General features: G+C 44.5%; 1 protein-coding gene across 2 annotated transcripts in view; it reads left to right on the top strand.

Moving 5' to 3' along the window:
- Positions 1 to 14,074, top strand: part of col4a5 (collagen, type IV, alpha 5 (Alport syndrome)) — a 314,426-nt gene that overhangs the window by 290,065 nt on the left and 10,287 nt on the right. For both annotated transcript variants that reach the window (XM_063061058.1, XM_063061059.1), the window contains exons 49-50: positions 727 to 904; positions 12,202 to 12,316. In XM_063061058.1, the coding sequence (XP_062917128.1) occupies positions 727 to 904; positions 12,202 to 12,316 (293 nt within the window). The remainder of the gene's footprint in view (positions 1 to 726; positions 905 to 12,201; positions 12,317 to 14,074) is intronic.

The raw sequence follows: 14,074 nt of genomic DNA, 5'->3' as shown, positions 1-14,074 counted from the left end.
ATCAAGGTCATTAGACAGATAACATAGGTTGGATTTTTTTATTGGTTATTTTTTTTCAGTATTATTGTCACAGATACCAAGATACAGTGAAAAGCTTGTCTCACGTGCAGTTCATTGAGATCCGATCTGAGTTAGTACCAGGTAAAATAATAACAATGTAGAATGAAGTGCAACAGTTACAGGGAAGGAGCTATAAACTGCAAGATCACAGCGAGGTAGACGGTGAGGTCAAGAGCCCATCTGAACACACAAGAGGCCCATTCAAGAGTTACATAACAGCAGGATTGAAGTTGTCCCTGAGCCTGGTGGTACTCAGTTTCAGGCTTTTGTGTCTGATAGGGGAGGGGAGAACAGAGAACACCTGGGATGGGTGGGGGGTTTTACTTAATGTTGGCTGTTTTATTGAGGTACTAAGAAATATGAAGAGTCCACAGAGTCTCCAGAGGAATGGCAGAAGTTCCAGAGACAATATGCAGGAATATGCATTTACTGAAATGGGTATTGTGATCTGGAAAGTACTGGCTGAGTCTATTGTGTGGTAAATGTCAAATGGAAATTGGATAAACACTAAAAGTAAAACATATTGTTGGAGAATGGGAAACAAATGAGCATACAAATAGAATACTTGGAACTCTTTTTATGAACTGGGACCAGTGTAATGGCACAAGTGTCTCTATCTTCTGCCGTATTTTTCTATGGATTGATTTTCGTTCTGTTCTCCTCCAGGAACGGCTGGGAGCTGTCTACGGCGCTTCAGCACAATGCCATTTATGTTCTGTAACGTCAACAATGTGTGTAACTTTGCCTCAAGGAATGACTACTCCTACTGGCTCTCAACACCTCAGCCAATGCCAATGAGCATGGCCCCAGTGAACGGAGAGAGCATTCGACCCTTCATCAGCAGGTAAGTCTATCTGCAGGCAACAGTGCAAACTCATCACTGCTGTACCATTGGCAAGAGAGAAATGGTTAATGCCATACATGTAATGAAAATCAGATCTGAATGCTCCTACAAACTCTTCTCCACATCTTCTGTAAATCTTCATAAGTTTTCTTCTCGGCTAGAAATATTGGTTGTTTCTTCCTCTCCGTAAATGCTGTCTGACCTTCTAAGATTCTTCAGCATTTTGTGTGTTGCTCTAGATTTTCTGCTTCTGCAGAATTTCTTGTGTTCATACATTTTCTTTATCAGCCACACATTGTCACAGTCAAGCCAGCATTAAATGTCCATCTCTGGATCTCCTCTGTATATGTAATGAAGAACTACCTTTTTGAATCATTGAGGCCTATTGGGTAAAGATATTGTACTTCCAGAGTGCTTTTAAGTAAAAAGTTCTGGAATATAGACCAACCAAAGTTAAAGAAAAAGGCAATTGTCTAGAGAGTAGATTAGAAAAAAGGTCTCGGCCTGAAACATCGACTGTCAATATCACAAATGACCTGACTTGGTCCGACCAAGCAGAGTCCACTGCCAAGAAGGCCCACCAGTACCTTTACTTCCTGAGGAAACTAAAGAAATTTGGCCTGTCCCCTAAAACCCTCACTAATTTTTATAGATGCACTGTAGAAAGCATTCTTCTAGCGTGCATCACAACCTGGTATGGAAGTTGTCCTGTCCAAGACCGGAAGAAGCTGCAGAAGATCGTGAATACGGCGCAGCATATCTCACAAACCAATCTTCTGTTCTTGGACTCACTTTACACCGCACGCTGTCGGAGCAATGCTGCCAAGATAATCAAGGACACGACCCACCCAACCAACACACTTTTCGTCCCTCTTCCCTCTGGGAGAAGGTTCAGGAGCTGGAAGACTCATACGGCCAGATTTGGGAACAGCTTCTTTCCAACTGTGATAAGACTGCTAACGGATCTTGACTCGGATCTGGGCCGTACCCTCCAAATATCCGAACCTGCCTCTCGGTTTTTTTGCACTACCTTACTTTCCATTTTTCTATTTTCTACTTATGATTGATAATTTAAATTTTTAATATTTACTATTGATTTGTAATTCAGGGAGCGGGAAGCGCAGAATCAAATACCGCTGTGATGATTGTACGTTCTAGTATCAATTGTTTGGCGACAATAAAGTATAAAGTACCTCTTCCTATAGATGTTGTCTGGCCTGCTGTGTTCCACCAGCATTTTGTGTGTGTTGCTTGAATTTCCAGCATCTGCAGATTTCCTCGTGTTTGTATTTTCACCTGTTTTGTTTGTGTGTGTAATCCAGGCATAAGATGTGACATTTGCATGTTTTGAATAGTTAGCACCCATTTCTGGCTTAAGATCCAACCATCGACAAATTTGTCTGGTCTTTTTCTGTCATAATTCTCTGTAAGATTGGTATCAATTCGCCTTCATATGTTGTGCCTGCAATTCTGCCATCAATGTGTCTAACACTTATTCAGAGAAATTGGATCAAAATCCACATTTTTCACTCCCAATAAAACAAGGAGTGAGAGACTCACATTAGTGATTTAAAATAAATCTTCTGTGACATTATTTTTAGATGTAAAATCACCACTCCCTCTCACCCCAGTTTAGATAGCAACCGAATGTAATGAAAATTCAGTTGCCATCATCACCACCCCTCAACTGGAGCGTCTGTGCACTGATCTCACCAGAGCAAGAAGCCCTGATCTGTGGCCAGTTTGAATATTGAGACTTGGCCATCTGAAGGAGGTGGGGGTTTCTATTTGACTCACTAGAGAACTTACCCCCTCAATATCCACCCTCTGTGTTACCTTATACCTTATGTCCCATCCCACAGTTTCTATAGTAATCACATGTTGACTTGGAATTGTTGCCTGTGTCACGCGGCAGTGAGGATAGGAGTAGAATGAGGTGGCAGAGAAATGTGTGGCTGAAGAATTGGACCAGGGACAGGGATTCAGATTTCCGGATAATTGAGACCTATTCTGGGGCAGATGAGGCCTGTACAAAAGGGATGGGTTGCACTTGAATCCGAGGGAACCAGGATGATAGAGCTGAGGATGAGCCAGCAGGTTTACACGTGGATGATGGGTGTAACATGAATGTAAGGAAGTACAAGCCAATGATTGGGTACAAATGCAGACAGAGCAAAAAGTTAAATTGTACCACAAAAGGAAAATCCAAAAGGGCGAAGAATGCAGGACTAAAGGTCGTATATTTAAATGCGCGTAGCATTTGGAAAAAGGTGGACAAACTCGTGGCTCATTTAGAGATTGGTCAGTATGACGTTGTGGGCATCACTGAGTCGTGGCTAGAAGAAGGCCATAGTTGGGAGCTTAACATCAAAGGATATACTTTGTATCGAAAGGCCAGGCAGGAAAGCATAGGTGGTGGTGTGGCTTTGTTGGTAAGAGATGGAATTGCATCTTTAGAAAGTGGTGACATAAGGTCAGAGAATGATGAGTCGTTGTGGGTGGAGTTAAGAAGCTACAAAGGTGAAAAAAAACATTATGGGAATCATATATAGGCCTCCAAATAGTAGCCAAGATGTGGGGTTGAGATTGCAAAGGGAGCTGGAAAAGGCATGTAATAAGGGTAATGATACAATTGTAATGGGAGACTTCAATAAGCAAGGGGATTGGGAAAATCAGATTGGTGTTGGATTGCAAGAGAGGGAATTTGCTGAAAGTCTACGAAATAGTTTTGAAGAGCAGCTTGTGCTTGAGCCTATTCGGGGAAAGGCTATCTCAGATTGGGTGTTGTAAAATAACCCAGAGCTTATTAGGGAGATTAGCATAAAGTAACTCTTTGGAGGCAGTGATCATAATATGATTGAATTCATGCTACAGTTGAGAGGGAGATGTATAATTCACATGTATCTGTTTCGCAATGAAATAAAGGGTATTACAGAGGCATGAGAGAGGAGTCTGGCATACTGACCTCTACCTTGCCGAGGCACAGCAACAACTCGCGGATACCTCCTCTTACTTACCCCTCGATCGTGACCCCACTAAGGAGCACCAGGCCATTGTCTCCCACACCATCACCGACTTTATCTGCTCAGGGGATCTCCCATCCACTGCTACCAACCTTATAGTTCCCACACCCCGCACTTCCCGTTTCTACCTCCTACCCAAGATCCACAAACCTGCCTGTCCTGGCCGACCTATTGTCTCAGCTTGCTCCTGCCCCACCGAACTCGTTTCTGCAGACCTCGACACGGTTTTATCCCCCCTTGTTCAATCCCTTCCAACCTATGTTCGTGACACTTCTCACGCTCTTAAACTTTTCGATGATTTTAAGTTCCCTGGCCCCCACCACTTTATTTTCACCATGGACGTCCAGTCCCTATATACTTCCATCCCCCATCAGGAAGGTCTCAAAGCTCTCTGCTTCTTTTTGGATTCCAGACCTAATCAGTTCCCCTCTACCACCACTCTGCTCCGTCTAGCGGAATTAGTCCTTACTCTTAATAATTTCTCCTTTGGCTCCTCCTACTTCCTCCAAACTGAAGGTGTAGCTATGGGCACCCGTATGGGTCCTAGTTATGCCTGCCTTTTTGTTGGCTTTGTGGAACAATCTATGTTCCGTGCCTATTCTGGTATCTGTCCCCCACTTTTCCTTCGCTACATCGACGACTGCATTGGTGCTGCTTCCTGCACGCATGCTGAGCTCGTTGACTTTATTAACTTTGCCTCCAACTTTCACCCTGCCCTCAAGTTTACCTGGTTCATTTCCGACACCTCCCTCCCCTTTCTAGATCTTTCTGTCTCTGTCTCTGGAGACAGCTTATCCACTGATGTCTACTATAAGCCTACTGACTCTCACAGCTATTTGGACTATTCCTCTTCTCATCCTGTCTCTTGCAAAAACGCCAACCCCTTCTCGCAATTCCTCTGTATCCGCCGCATCTGCTCTCAGGATGAGGCTTTTCATTCCAGGACGAGGGAGATGTCCTCCTTTTTTAAAGAAAGGGGCTTCCCTTCCTCCACCATCAACTCTGCTCTCAAATGCATCTCCCCCATTTCACGCACATCTGCTCTCACTCCATCCTCCCGCCACCCCACTAGGAATAGGGTTCCCCTGGTCCTCACCTACCACCCCACCAGCCTCTGGGTCCAACATATTATTCTCCGTAACTTCCGCCACCTCCAACGGGATCCCACCACTAAGCACATCTTTCCCTCCCCCCCCCCCGCTTTTCGCAGGGATCGCTCCCTACGCGACTCCCTTGTCCATTCGTCCCCCCCATCCCTCCCTGCTGATCTCCCTCCTGGCACTTAACCTTGTAAGCGGAACAAGTGCTACACATGCCCTTACACTTCCTCCCTTACCACCATTCAGGGCCCCAGACAGTCCTTCCAGGTGAGGCGACATTTCACCTGTGAGTCGGCTGGGGTGATATACTGTGTCCGGTGCTCCCGATGTGGCTTTCTATATATTGGTGAGACCTGACGCAGACTGGGAGACCGCTTTGCTGAACACCTATGCTCTGTCCGCCAGAGAAAGCAGGATCTCCCAGTGGCCACACATTTTAATTCCACATCCCATTTCCATTCTGACATGTCTATCCACGGCCTCCTCTACTGTAAAGATGAAGCCACACTCAGGTTGGAGGAACAACACCTTATGTTCCGTCTGGGTAGCCTCCAACCTGATGGCATGAACATTGACTTCTCTAACTTCCGCTAATGCCCCACCTCCCCCTCGTATCCCATCCGTTATTTATTTATATACACACATTCTTTCTTTCTCTCTCTCTCTCTCCTTTTTCTCCCTCTGTCCCTCTGACTATACCCCTTGCCCATCCTCTGGGCTCCCCTCTCCCCCATTTCTTTCTCCCTGGGCCTCCTGTCCCATGATCCTCTCATATCCCTTTTGTCAATCACCTGTCCAGCTCTTGGCTCAATCCCTCCCCCTCCTGTCTTCTTCTATCATTTTGGATCTCCCCCTCCCCCTCCAACTTTCAAATCCCTTATTCACTCTTCCTTCAGTTGGTCCTGACGAAGGATCTCGGCCCGAAACGTCGACTGCACCTCTTCCTAGAGATGCTGCCTGGCCTGCTGCGTTCACCAGCAACTTTGATGTGTGTTGCATGAGAGAGGAGCTTGTCCAGGTGAATTGGGGGAGGATACTTGCAGGGATGATGGCAGAGCAGAGATGGCTGAAGTTTCCAGGAATAGTTCACAAGGCACAGAATAGATATATCCCACAGAGGAAGAGGTTCTCAGATGGCAGGGGTAGGCAACCATGACTGATAAAGGAAGGTAAGGACTACATAAAAGCCAAGGAAAGAGCATATAAAGTAGCAAAGGTGAGTGGGAAGTTGGATGATTGTGAAGCTTTTAAAATTAAGCAAAAGGCAACTAAAAAAGCGATAAGGAGGGAAAAGATGGAATATCAGGGCAGACTAACCAATAATATAAAGAAGGGTAACAAAAGTTTTTTTTAGTTATATAAAGAGTAAAAGGGAGGTGAGAGTTGATATTGGACCACTGGAAAATGATGCTGGTGAGGTAGTAATGGGGGACAAAGAAACAGCAGATGAACTTAATGGGTACTTTGCATCTGTCTTCTCTGCGGAAGATACTAGCAGTGTGCCAGAGGTCCATGGGTGTCAGGGAGCAGGGCTGAGTGCCATTGCTATTACAAAAGAAAAAATGCTAGGCAAAAGTCCAAAACTAAGACATCCACGAGTTTCCTCATCGAGTTCCAATACGCAGATGACAACAGTGTTGCAGCTCTTTCAGAAAACCACCTACAACAGATTCTGACTGCCTTCAACCATGCATACACGAAACTTGGACTTACCATCAATTCAAAGAAGACTCAGATTATCTATCAACCGTCACCAACTGAGACAAATCGGATAGAACTATCATTTCAACTTGGCAAAATAACCCTTGAAAACGTGGACCACTTTCCGTATCTTGGAAGTCACCTGTCCTCCAATGTCGACCTTAATGACGAGATCCAACATCGTCTTAAATGCACTGGAACAGCTTTTAGACATCTCCGAACAAGAGTCTTTCATGATCGTGACATCTGAACAGACACCAAAATGTTAGTGTACAAAGCAGTGGTCATCCCAACGCTCCTGTACGCATCAGAAACCTGGGCAACATATTGACGACATCTGAAGGCATTTGAAAAGTTCCGTCAACGCTGTCTTCAAACATCTTAAATATCAGCTGGGAAGATAGAAGAACCAACATCAGCGTCCTAAATGAAACAAAAACAACAAGCATTGAAGCCTACATCCTCAAGAACCAACTAAGATGGAACGGTCATGTTGTTTGGATGAAAGACGAATGTCTGCCAAAACTAATCTTCTACTCCCAGCTTAAAGAAGGCAAACATCAAAGAGGTGGACAACAGAAGAGATTCAAAGACGTCTTAAAAGCCAACATGAAGATATGTAACATCGACATCAACAATTGGGAAACCAATGCCAAGGACAGGAAACACTGGCAAGCCATCATCCGAGAAGGAACAGCAACTTTCGAAGCCAACAGATGTGCAGAATCAGAAGAAAAGAGAAGAAAATGGAAAGAGAGGCAGCAACAACCAAAGCCCAACCTGCCATCTGGAACTACCTGTCCTGAATGCAGATGAACTTTCAAAGCCAAGATTGGACTCATAAGCCACTTGAGATCAACAGAAGTAGATCAACAGAACGAAGACCATCATCCTCGACCTCGAGGGATAGCCACAACGATGAGGCAAACCAGATGGACTACATCCCAGAGTCCTGAGAGAGGTTGCTGAAGAGATATGGATGTTTTGGTCATGGTCTTTCAAGAATCCCTTGATTCTGGTAAGGTCTCTGAGGAGTGGAATGTTACAAATGTCACTCCACTCTTTCAGAAGTAAAGAATGCAAAAGAAAGGAAATTATAGGCCTAACCTCAGTGAATGGGAAAGTTTTGGAGTCTATTATTAATGATAAGGTTTCAGCATACTTAGAAACTAATGATAAAATAAGTCAAAGTCAGCATGGTTTCTGTAAAGGGAAATCTTGCCTGACAAATCTGTTAAGGGTTCTTCGAGGAGGTAACAAGCTGGGTGGACAAAGGAGAGGCAGTGGATGTCATTCATTTGGGTTTTCAGAAGGCATTTGAGAAAGTGCCACACACGAGTTAAAGTCCTGTGTCGTTACAGAAAAGATACTGACATGGTCAGTGGAATGGCTGACAAGCAGGAGGCAGCGAGTGGGAATAAAAAGGACCTTTTCTGGTTGGCTAGTGGTGTTTGTCAAGGGTCAGTATTGGGACCGCTACTTTTCACATTGTTTGTCAGTGATTTGGATAATGGAATTGATGGCTTTGTGGCAAAGTTTGCTGATGATACAGAGATAGGTGGAGGGATAGTTAGTGCTGAGAAAGCAATGCGATTGAAGTAGGACTGAGACAAATTGGAAGAATGGGCAAAAATGTGGCAGATAGAATACAGTGTTGGGAAATGTATGATAATACATTTTGGTAAAAAGGAACAATGGTGTGGACTATTACCTAAATGGGGAGAAGGGTCAAACATCAGAGGTGCAGAGGGGCGTAGGTGTCCTCATGAAAGACTCCCAGAACGTTAATTTACAGGTTGAGTCTGGTAAAGAAGGAAAATGCAATGTTGGCATTTATTTCAAGGGGAATAGAATAGGTTTCAATAGGTACATTTAATGTCAGAGAAATGTATACAATATATATCCTGAAATTCTTTTTCTTCACAAACATCCATGAAAACAGAGGAGTGCCCCGAAGAATGAATGACAGTTAAATGTTAGAACCCCCTCCTCTCATGCACAAACAGCAGCAAGGCAACGATCCCCCCTCACCAGCAAAAAAGCATCAGCATTCCCCTACCGAGCACTCAAGCATGCAGCAGTGCATCAATAAGACACAGACTTGTAGTACCCCAAAGGCTACTCGTTCACCCAGTAATTTGACATACCACAGGCTCTCTCTGTCTCCCTAATAATGGAAAAAGGGGTATCCCCACTTCACAGCCAGAGGGGAGACATAACAAACAACCCGCTGGTTTATGGTGTTAAAGAACTCAGGTCTCTGGGCACACAGCCAGCAGCCAGCCCGCTGTTTCCGATCTTTTGTGTTCTCCCGCAATGCATCAAGTGGTGGCACCAGCCCGTCTCCAGAGCCACGAAAATCCGAAACCCTGAAGGCGCATTCGCCGTCCAGGCCACATCCTTGGGATATTCGAAAAGCAGCCGGTCATGAGGCCCTGAGAGCAGGTTCCATTCCCGCAAAGAGCCTAAAAAACGTCTTTGAACAGAGAGTAGTGAATCTGTGGAATGCTCTGCTACAGACTGCGGTGGAGGCCAAGTCCATGGGTATATTTAAGGTGGAAGTCGATTGTTTCCTGATCTGCCAGGGCATCAAAGGATATGGTGAGAAGGTAGGTGTATAGGGTTGTGTGGGATCTGGGATCTGGGATCAGCCATGATGGAATGACGGAGCTAAATGGCCTAACTCTGCTCCTGTGTCTCGTGGTCTTAAGGACTTAGTTCACAGGAGAGGTGTTTCGCAAACATGAGAAAATCTGCAGATGCTGGAGATCGAAAGCAACACACATAAAATGCTGGAGGAACTCAGTAAGTCAGGCAGCATCTATGGAAAAGAGTAAACGGTCGATGTTTTGGGCCGAGACCCTTCTTCGGTGCTGGGAAGGAAGGGGAGAAGGTGGGGGTGTGGGGGGGGTGAGGAAGTAGTACAAGGGGGCAGGTGATAGGTGAAACCGGGAGACGGGGGAGGGTGTGAAGTAAAACTGCTGGGAAGTTGATTGGTGAAAGAGATAAAGGGCTGGAGGAGGGGGAATCTGCACAAAATGGCAGTGAAGACAAGTTTCCAGGAAGGATACTTGGCTGTGATAGCTGGTCTGGGTGAGCACATGGTCAAAGAGTCAGAGGGCCGCAGAGGGGGGAGCATTGAGAGTATCACTGAACTCCTGTCAAATGAAGATTATATGCTTGCTTGACAAGCAACCACTGTTTGTGACTGCACAGATCACATAACAATCTCTGAACGTCCCAATTTTATGATATTTTTAGTGAGTTTGAATTGGGTATTATCACTATGCACAAAGGATGTTTACCTCACCAAATAAGGAGGATTTCAACTTCTCAGCAAATATATCCCCAAGTCAGAGGAGTGCGTAAGGACAAATTGTTGATGACTTATTTTTAAAATCATTTTTTAGGACCTTTATTGCCCATCCCTTAAAACCCTTAAAAATGTCAGAAGGGAGCTTCTGTCTTGAACTGCGGTGGTCTGACAGTATAGTTTGATCAAGAGCTCCATGGTGTAGAACCAGTGATTAAGAAATTTAGAGCCCGAAACGACGACTGTACCTCTTCCTAGAAATGCTGCCTGGCCTGCTGCGTTCACCAGCAACTTTGATGTGTGTTGCTTGAAACTTCCAGCATCTGCAGAATTCCTCGTGTTAAGAGTACTGTAATACTGTTTTAAATCAGGATGGTGTGCACCTTGCAGGAGAACCTGCAGGTGGCGCTATTCTCCTCCACCTTGGACTGAAATGAAATACAAATTTTAAGGGCTTACAGAGGTAGCATGTGCACATAAATTGAGTACATTCCATATCATGCAAAAAGGCTGGTTATTCATTAAAGGTGTGCATACATCTTTTGACACTTGCCTGACAAACTAAATGTATAAATCATTGATTTTTGTCCCAGTTTTTACAGTCATTGGAAGTTTGAATCCTGGCAATGATTTCTTCTGCTGTTTCAATCAAAGTATTGATTTATTTAAATAAATATTTTAATATTTTACACACTGCTCATTTTAATTTAAGCTACTCTAGGTAAAACAGAGCAGCACACACAAGATACTGGAGGAAGTCAGCAAGTCAGGTGGCATCTATGGAAGAGAATCAAGTGTTGAGGTTTGCCGAGACCTTTCATCCTGAAAAAGACTCTCATTCTGAAACAGAAGCTGAACCAGATGGAGGAAAATTAAGAAAAACGTGAAAAAATCTGCAGATGCGAGAAATCAAAGCGAAACGCACAAAATACTGGAGACACTAGGCGGGCAAAGCAGCATCTATGGAAAAGTGTAAACACTCAAAGGTTTGAGCCGAGACCCTCCATCAGGAAAATTGAGACAAACTGGGATGTTTGTCTACCTGAAACAAAAATCCTTAAAGTCCTGATGAAGGGTCTCAGCCCAAAAACTTGACTCTTTATTCCATTCTATAGAGTCTGCCTGATCTTCTGAGCTCCCCCTCCCTTTTGAGTGTGTGACTCTGGATTTCCAGCATCTGCAAAATCTCTTGTAGCACCTCAAAAGCTAGGTTTTCCAATCTAGTGTAATATTCAACGGGCTATCACTGGACCAGATGCTCAGGTTTCCATGAATCTTGGGTTTTTAACATGGGTGAATGAGCAAGGTGAGCAAAAAGAAACCAGGTGCCACTCTTGTGACCAGCTACTGTGAAGACGTTGACCTTGCAACAGTTAGTCAGAAGCTGCTTTTGTAATCCTACATTTCTCACAAACAACGCCCAGGTACTTCATGGAAGCATAACATATAGAAACACAACTGATGCGAATTGCACAATCATCCAACTAATCCCACACTTTTTCTCTGGGTATTGTCTGGATGTATCTCAAAGAAACAATCGTGCATCCCAACTGATTCTATTGTAAAACCCCACTCCAAATGCCCCTACATTCCACTGGTGTGAAAACTGGGGACCCAGGCTTGCTTGGGCCTAACTCCGGCTGCTCAGGGAGCTGGGACTCGGCCTGGTTTGAGATGCTGTTGGCTTGCTTCTATTGTTTGCACAGTGTGTTCTTTACCCTCTCTTTCTCTGCGCTGCGGTTTTTGGTCTTTGGGTTATTCAACTTTCTTGCTTTGTGGCTGCCTAGAAGCAGACTAATTTCAAGTTGTATAATGTGAACATATCTTTGATAATAAGTGTGCTTTGAATCTTTGAACCTCAAGCCAATCACAGGGATTTTTCAAAGATGCTGTTGGAAATGAATTGCCTTTTTTTTCCACTTCCTTTCACCAGTTTGTTCAGAGTGTTAAGGCATTGCTTAGATCTGAGAAAGGAAAGGGGAAGGAAAGCTTTCAAAGCCAGCAGTCCCCAGAGAAATTTACCAACCTGTTTGCCAACTATGAAGCAATTATATAACTGATAAGTTTTGGTCAATTTGGCCTGATAGAGGAGGAACCCCATCAAGAGAGAGGAAAAACAGTATATGCAAAATCTAACTGTGAATTTACTCTCTGTTACAGGTGCTCTGTGTGTGAGGCCCCAGCAATGGTGATAGCTGTCCATAGTCAGACAGTTCAGATTCCAGTATGTCCAAATGGCTGGATGTCACTGTGGATTGGATACTCCTTTATGATGGTATGCTTCGACGTCCTTCTTCATCCACAACCATCACATGTTGCATCATAATTCCAGGCCACCTACAGTATCTTTTAGAATGGAGTAGAATAGAATAGTCATACTTTATTAATCCCGGGGGAAATTGGTTTTCGTTACAGTTGCTCCATAAATAATAAATAGTAATAGAACCATAAATAGTTAAATAGTAATATGTAAATTATGCCAGTAAATTATGAAATAAGTCCAGGACCAGCCTATTGGCTGGTCCTTGACAAGGCACTGCATGCCTTAAAAGACCATGCCTTTGACAAGGTATGCAGGCTACGGCTGCTCTAGCCTTGTAACAGGAAATGCAGAAAGCCAGGGAAGTGAATACATTTGTGTCAGGCATCCTCTGGTGTAGATTTCTCACCCCTAAAGGATTTGATGAAGTTTTAGTTTCTCCCCATTCCATTTTTTCAGAGGAAGTACAGTTCCTTTTACCTGAGCCTGCATTTGACCTATCGCCCTCTTTCTCACTACTACCATCAGGGAGGGAGTGCAGGAATCCTGGGGGTCCCACACCAGCAGGTTCAGGAGCAGTTGTTGCCTTACAACCATCGGGCTCCTGGACCAGCGTGGATGGCTTCACTTGCCTCAGCATTGCACTGACTACACAGCCTGTAGACTCACTGTCAGGAACTCTGCCTTTGTTATGTCCGGTTTTATGTGTTCTATTGAATTTCTATATTTTCCTGTGGTTGCCTGCAAGAAAATGAATCTAAAGGTTGCATATGGTATACATACTTTGATGATAAACTTACTTTGAGTTTTTGAAGGTCAATTTCACTGAGATCAGCACCAAATCAATGTCCAAAGAGTGGGTACTAATCCTGTTCAGAGTTGTCACCGAATAATATTGAGATGGAATTTCCTCTCGATGAGCAATGCACACAGATGTTGCTGGGTGTTAAGATATGTTGAATTTTATGTTACTGCCTGATACACTGCTGACATTTAGGGCAGCAATGAAGGTTTTCCACCTCAGGCTTTCCTTACTAGCTTCCTCTCGATTTTCACTACTGTCCATCAGGCAAGTCCTGGGTGGACATTCCAACGTAGAATGATTGTTCACTGCCGTTTCTGTAACAGTTTTGTTTTATCAGTCAGGGTTGTTAGCCCTGAGCTGAACCCCCAAACCTGGAGGAGCAGTTTTTGGTCTGCTCGCTACCCTTCACCCTGTTCGGCATGGGTGACCCATCAAGAGCCAAAGCATAAAAGCCCTGACTCCAGCCAACATAGCTGTCCGGGTCATCGAGACTCGCAAGTCTCCAAACCACAGCAAGCTTGTGTTCCTCTTGGAGGATATGTTGAATCGTAAAGACTTTATTCCCTGGAGCACAACAGAATGAGGGGAGATATCACGGAGGTGTACAGAATCATGAAAGATGTCGATAGGTTGAATGCAGGCTTTTTCCCCTCAGATTGAGTGAGACTAGAACTAGAAGCCACAGGATAAGATGAAAGGCGAAATATTGTACCTGGCCTGTCAGCGGCATCAATAGAGCTTTACCAAGAGGGATTTCTCGCGGGTCGGCAGCGGTTATTTTAAAAGGGAGCTTCAAGAGCGTTTGTCCATTGTGCGTGGCCTATCAGCAGCTATAACAGGAGCACCAGTTGTGAGTTAGATAGCAGGGAAGGTTCAGGTATAAAAGGAAGACACTGCCTAGCGGAGCGGTCATCGATGGAGCGGTCACCAACGGAGTGATCTGAGGCAGAGTGGTAGGGCTTTGGCTC

This window comes from Mobula hypostoma, chromosome 10 (assembly GCF_963921235.1).
Source record: "Mobula hypostoma chromosome 10, sMobHyp1.1, whole genome shotgun sequence".
NCBI classification, from domain to species: Eukaryota; Metazoa; Chordata; class Chondrichthyes; order Myliobatiformes; family Myliobatidae; genus Mobula; species Mobula hypostoma.
This window is presented reverse-complemented; position numbering and strand designations above follow the sequence as displayed.